The sequence below is a fragment of the Petaurus breviceps genome, unplaced genomic scaffold, assembly GCF_028583685.1.
Source record: "Petaurus breviceps papuanus isolate PSGF00001 unplaced genomic scaffold, PetGlider_PUasm1.0 64, whole genome shotgun sequence".
In the NCBI taxonomy this organism is placed as follows: domain Eukaryota; kingdom Metazoa; phylum Chordata; class Mammalia; order Diprotodontia; family Petauridae; genus Petaurus; species Petaurus breviceps.
In genome coordinates, this window is record NW_027186428.1 from 9,465,042 (window position 1) to 9,472,346 (window position 7,305).

Here is a 7,305-nt window from a genome sequence, read left to right on the forward strand (position 1 = left end):
CCCAGCCCCAACCCCAGCTCTAGCCAAGCCCCAGCCCCAGCCCCAGTTCAGTCCCAGCCCCAGCCCCAGGCCTAGCTCATCCCCAGACCCAACCCCAGTTCTAGCATTGCCCCGGCTCTAGTTTCAACCCCAGCTCTAGGTCAGCCCCAGCCCTAGCCCCAGGCTTGGCTATAGCCTCAGCACCAGTCCCAGTTTCAGCCTCAGTTCTGGCTGTACCCCAGATCAATCTTGACTTTATTTCAGCGCCAGCCCCAGACTTATCCCTAGTTCAACCCAAGCTCTAGTTTCTCCTGAGTTCCAACTCAGTCCTAATTTCATCTGTACCTCATCTCTGTTACAGCCTCAGTTAGGGTTCAACTCCAGTTCCAGCCTATCTCTAGTTGCACATTGGAAGTTCATATTGTTTAACTTAGGAAGAGGTAAGTATAGACTAGTCTCAGCCCTATTCAACCCTTGGCTTCATTTCTTGCCAATGGTCAGTAGCGTGGACAAGTCTCACCTCACTTCATCTCAGCCAAGCACAGCCCAGCCCAAGCTGCCTTTAGCTCAGCACAGCAGGGAATCATTATAGATTAACCCTTGTACTACTCAGGTCATTTTGGGATGTTTGGGGAAGAAGGAGAGCAGGTAAGTATAAATGATTTTCTGGGGCTTGCATCAGCTGGACCGAACAGTCCTCTCATACCAATGCAACACAATCACCCCAGCCTCATGCTTCTCATTCTGCCCTTTGTCAATTTCATCCCCCATTCTAGCTCTTTTGGCCTTAAATCCTGTAGCCTAGCATTAATCTGCATGTCCTTATTCTCATGTCCACCTGTCCACATCCAAACTCCCAAGGTCATAACTCTGCATGCCCCAGTGCTCCTTTTCACATGGTGACAGGGCTCTCTAGGCAACTTTCCAGAATAGGCATAAAAATTCTCATTTAAACTGAAATATTCTCAAAATTGAAAAAAATTAAAAATCCTATAATGATTTATAATTTACAATGTCATTAATGTTAACTTTTCTGACCCATGACTGCATAATGATGAATAATATTTATATGAACAAAGAAGTGATTGGAGATGTTCTCTCATTAGTCAAAGACCATCAACTAGATCTGTGGTGAGAACATTATCTTAGAGGCTTAAATTCCACATTTTGTAATTTAAAATGAATAATTTTGTTTCAAATGAATTCTCTCTCAATGATATGATTTCATTGAATACAGAAAATATGCATTATCTAAATTTGCTAAAATGCTCTTTAAAAGTAATGCTACTTTAATTAAAAAGCCTACTAAAACTACACTTAAAAAACTAGTCATAGAAATATTAACGCATAATTTAACTTGCAACTATAACACTATTGAAAATATCATATTTAACTCATAACAATTTCTAACTAATATAGAATTCAGAAGAAATTAATATGATCTTTTGACTACTTAATAGGGGAAGATTAGTAGATACCCTCATTACAAACTACATTTATTTCATTATCAAGTACTCAATAAATATTTATTGAAATGAATTCAAATACTACTTTGTGCATAAAATGAAAATATTTTTTTTAAACCAAGAAAAAGTAACTTATACAAAGTAGAAGACAAAGTAAAGAATAAAATGGGCAGCAGCCAAAGCGGCTTTCTTACCTATTAGGTGACCAGTTACTGGAATGTGCAGCTGAGCATTTTGTCATTCAAAATCTGATCCCATTTTATAACTAATGCTTTTGTTGGTATTTGATGTCTAAACCTTCACCTTAAATTTCCCAGTGGAGGACTGGTATGACCAGGAATATGGTACACTTGCATTGAAGGCTCAGTGGAGAACAGTCTAACTCCAAATAACAATGTCAAAAGAAGACTAGAAAAAACTTATTGCCTTTGGAGGAATTTGGTTTTCCATATAAAGAATCCTTTAAGTTATTGTAAAGAAGACTCTGAGTTTTAGTATTTTCTTAAAATTGAATATCTTTGTTACAATCCATACATTTTGGATATAAAATTTTGATTTGTCATTTTCAGCTTTGGCTTTTTAGTTTTTTTCCTCTAACATTTTTAAATTAAAAAAATCCTCAAATTCTATGCAGAATTTATTTAATATTGAATAAAAAAATAAAACATGCCAATTATGTCTTTCAATTACTGATATTAAATCTCTTAGAATTTAAAATGGAATATTACTCAATTTCTATTGGAAAAATTTAAAATTGAGTAAAATCTAAAGATACTATTTGAAGTTGAAATGGTTCAAAATGGATTATTTTAAAACAGAAATCAACTGAATGAAAAATATGATAGATGCATTAGTAAATCATGATATAAATTTGAATTAAGTTTCTTAAATGATTCTTTCAAAACTAAAACAATCTCAGAGTAAAAAATGATGACTGAAAAAATGAAAAAAAAAGAAATCAAAAGAATTAAATATTACTCTCCAAATGTTTATTGCCTTCCTTGCATTAAACAAAAAATAAAAAATGCAAATTACCCAGGTGTTGTTTGTCTCAGTGGAACATTTTCAGATATTTTGGACTATGCAAAACTGGCTAAAAGCTACTTCCTCTCAACTGAAGTGTGGAAATGAATCGATCTTTTTTTTTTCTTCCTAGAATAGAAGTCCATTTCCTGCCACCTGTTTTCCAGACCTCTGAGCACCATCTGGTACATGAGATCAAATACTGAGTGGGTATCAACTTGGTTATACCTGGAAGTATTAAATTAATTTATGTTTGGCTATTTTATGTAGCTTGGTTATTTATCATAAATATTAGTCTTGAGGTGAGAAGAACCACAAGTTAACTGTTTGCTATTTCTCATACGTTATAGTTTTTAAATGTGCAATTTGTTTTTTTCATATACAAATTTTAAATGTTTCAATATTTAAAAATATCCTTTCATCTCATATAGAAACTTAAAAAAGGTTTTATGAATGCCATCTTAATTAAAGAAAATATTTAAAGATGAAATATGGTAAACATAGTAAAATGAATTGTTTGAAGTTACTTGTGGCTCCTAAAGAATAATCTAAAATTTAATATTTGAATGATAATAGTTTTAGTCACTCTCAAACTTAATTTTAAGATATTCAACGAAAAATCTCTCAAATTCATAGATATATTCTGTTGGCCTATTCTGTAGGGAACTTTTCATATTTCTATTAATATTTCTATTAAATATTTCATATTTAAACTCTCTTCTTCATTAAAGTAAAAAGTAACAGGAGATCAACTGTTTCAACCACTTTATAAAGAAGCAAATAACAGAAACTGGCAACTCCTAGGAAAACAGTTTCTCAATTGCCTAAAGTGGGGACATTTCTGGACTTTCTCCTGATCTAACTTATCATTTCTAATTGAGAGATTTGTCTTTCACTGGTTATTTTCAACTTGATCTAGCAAGAAAATCACTCTCCAACTGTCTGTTACTCAACCAAACCAACTTTTATAATCTTATCTCTCAACTTCTCTTCCACTAGTCATTTTGGCATTTTAAAATATGCATGTATATGTATATATACATGTACATGTGCACACACCTATGTTATATGTTGTATACATACAACATATATGTATATTTTATATAACACGATATAATCTATATAAATATATACATGCACATATACATACAATACATATATATACACACAATAGTATTGTATTTTTGCACAGCATATTACACACCTCATGATACTATTGGTTACACCACATTTGAACAATATATAACACTTACTATGATTTACTAGTATCTGCACATAAATCTTATATTTGTCTCTGACCAAATCCTCTGTACAAAACCTTAAGCACCTGGTATACTTAAGAAACAAATTTTGGTAGAAACTGCTGCATTCCAAAATCATCCTCTGGCTGTCCCTGTCCAAACTACCCCTTCCCCCTGCCTTCTGCTCTCCTATCCCCGTCTGTTCTTCTTTAGAAAGTATGTCCTAGAGATAAGCCTTTAAAGATTCAAAAGAACTATACATATATAAACAGAAAAACAAATCATGGAGGGATTATTCTTTACCTAGAGATAGTCAATTGACCCCTGTACTCCATACCACAGTCACACTAAGGAAATTACAACTCCTTTCTCACAAAAATCTAGAAGACAACTTTGACCTCTGCCTCTGTCCACCCAGGAAAAAGATATTTTTGAAAGCAATGATTTCTAATATTCATTCCATATGTTTTGGTCATCATTCATAAGTTCATTATAGATTCTGGCTGTCTATATGCTTTGAGGTTTCAGAATTGAACTTTGTTCATAGCAAGTTTCTGAAAGCCCATGTCCATCTATAGGAACTTATGAAATAAATGAGATCTTAGAGAATTATCTCTTGACTTCTTGGTCAATTCCCCTATTTCTTACTAGGTTGTTTTCTAGATAACAGGCAAGCTACTTATCTGGGCATTCTGACTGAGGCCAGCCCTGCTGGTCATGTCTCCAGATAAAAATCCCAATCCAACTTTTAAAGTAAAACATCAACCCAGACAAGAAACTTTCCTAGACATATGTGAGATACTAACTTAAACACCTATCATTCATTAGAGTCTCAAGACCACTGTTTAAGAAATTAAGTTACCCAGGACAATCACAGTTAGTGTCTTCTGAGGCCAAAGAAACCAAGGACTTTTCTAAGACAGTTGGAAGGACTCCCCTATTATATTTTAAAGGCAGGGCATCTTCTTTCCATTCTTTTTTTGTGAGCATCAAACTGCCTCAAACTATCTTCCAAAAACAGTGAAAATGCTGTTCCAGGCTAGAATGAGAAGTTAGGATGACTCACCTGAGGAGATGGTCACCATGGTCCCCTGGCCCCAGAAGTTGAACCAGTTGTCACATTAGGACAGGTCTTCCTAGTTCCCAGTCAATAACTGACTTACGTCTTAGAGATCAGAGGGTTTTTTTCTAAGTTAAAGCCCTATGGACAGCCTCCCAGATAGAAGCAATCTCAGAAAAGGGTGAAGGGTAGCAAAGGAATTGGAAGACTTTTCAATGAGTCGTTTAGTAAGAGTGGGAGAATGGTTTCTTGCCCAGACAGATGACCTCTCACTGAAAGTAACCTTGGACCCTCTGTTAGAGACCCTGAAACTCCTGATTTCTTCCCCAAATTTCAATTAAAATGCAATAATAAGCCAAGAAAGTTGTTAGAATGACTTACCTGAGGAGACGGTCACAAGGACTCCTTTGCCCCATACATCAAAGTAATCACATTAATTTGAATCCATTTAGTGTGTGTACAAAAACTTGGCCCTCTGTCTTTGACTCAGACCCGCTCTGAGATGGTATCTTAGCCCCTGTTTAGTCAACCAAATTGGAAGATAGGTTGATTGTAACTACACCCACAGGTTAGACTTTGTTGAATTTTTCGAGTGAGAAGTGTTGGTTCACAATTTCGTTTCCAAGACACAAATCAAAATAACCTGCAAACAGGCCCATGGATGACAAACAAACCCAGATGTGGTCACAATAAGATGCATAGATAATGACCTCAGACCTGACTCTCTAAGACTGAGTTGCTTATAGATTTTTATCTCCCTTCTCTGATTAGCTATTCCTCACTGAAAGCCTCAAAGGGCACCAATGGTTCCTTCCACTGCTATAGACAGATTTGTCTGAGAATTGAGTCACAAGCCAAATAATAGTGTCTGGCCTGACTTGGAGGCCATAAAGAAGATAAAGAACATTCATACCTGAGGAGACTGTGATGGGCTCCAGTACCTAAAATTATTAGCACAGGGTCTTAGTCATCACCCTTTGCCAGATATAAAACTTTGAATTAGAGCTCTTAGAGTACAATGGCTAGGATTTCCAACCATGTATTGAATGGAACTTTTTCCCATTCCCATTGGAGGAAGATTACCAATCGTCATTCTCTCTCCCCAAGTGAGGAGTAATAATATTCATTCATGATTTTCAGTGAGAGCTAATTTTGTTAGTATGTCTTCTCACATTTTAACTTCTTTAATCTCCTCTGAATATGGGGCCTCTTATTATTTACAGAAAGAAAATGCGGCAAAGGATCTATTGTTTATGTCTATAGCCTTTTTTAGATCTGTGTGGAAAATTCAATAATGAACTTGGGGCCTAGGGATCAATCAGTCTGGACCCCATAACTCCACTGATTTTGACACCAATGGGTCTAAAAGCTCAGGAGAGTTTGGAAAATGCCAAAGTTGTCAATGGGAATTCAATGGAAATTGAGTAGTATCTGTTGCAGACTATTTTATTAAATGCATTAAAAGGATTAATGAAACATTCTTACTTAATTCTTTCCTTCCTATCTCAATTCTTTCCTATGAGACCATACAAAAGGAGATCTTTCACCTAGGAAACCCCAAAATCAAGCTGAACATTAGGTGTGTAGCTGTGAAAAGAGGACCCATTTAAAGAGATGGTCACAGTGCTCTTCTAACTTCAGTAAAAAAAATCCAGTAACACAGAACTTATCCTCTTAGCACACTTCTGAAAAAATCCTATTGTCTGGCTATGTTCATTTGACCTCCCTTCCTCCAAGATCCTTCTCATCCATGAGTATTCTATGGTCCCTAAAACTCCCTTCTTGACCTTGCAGAATCACTTCAGGTACCTCAAGATGACCTCTATTCCTACCCCCTACATCCTTTGATTGCAGAAGTCAGACTTACCTGAAGAGGCAGTCATCATGGTTCCTGGGTTCCCCTGCTCCAAATAAGAATAATCACAATTCAGTGTTTCTTTCCTTGAACCCTCAGTTACCCAAACTAGAGTTACAATATCTATCTAAAATTTTTATTCTGCTTATTTCCCAAATAAACTCAGATTATACTTCGTACTTTCTGCCTGAACTCATTATCTGGCTGCTTCCCCAGTAGTCGTGGTCTGAAGAACTCAGACAGTGTCATAGCCTTCCTACAAAGGATCAGTCATCAGAAATAAAAGGGTTTCTGGGTCCAAAGAAATGCTGAAAGATCATTGTCCCTAAAAGTATATGCCAAATTTGTTTCAAACTCATAAATCTTATGTTTGAAAATCCCAGAAGGATTTCTCACCACCCAGATTGTCCCAGTTGGTAAAAAGAGAAAACGTGTGTGTTGTCTGTGTGTTCTGTGAAAGGGCAGGTAGAGGGGAATAGGGAATGAGTATATATTTGCTGCAAGAGTACTCTGTATTCCTTCAAGAGAAATATGCTCGTGGCTCCATACTCTCTTTGTGGCTATCTCCAGGGATTGCTCTTCTTTCTTGCCTCCTTAGTGATCACTGGGAATTTACTGGTAAGATTTGGGCCTCTTTCTTGGCTGAGCATTATTTCTTTTCACTCCCTCCCACTTAAAAAG

The 7,305-nt window shown here is 36.1% G+C and overlaps 1 gene segment (V, D, J or C); it reads right to left on the reverse strand.

Moving 5' to 3' along the window:
• LOC138173702 (immunoglobulin heavy constant mu-like) overlaps positions 1-6,652 on the reverse strand; it is a 19,125-nt gene extending 12,473 nt beyond the window's left edge. Inside the window, 2 exon segments of the C gene segment in view lie at positions 5,151-5,204; positions 6,637-6,652. Of these exon segments, the coding sequence occupies positions 5,151-5,204; positions 6,637-6,652 (70 nt within the window).
• Between the last annotated feature and the right edge of the window lie 653 nt (positions 6,653-7,305).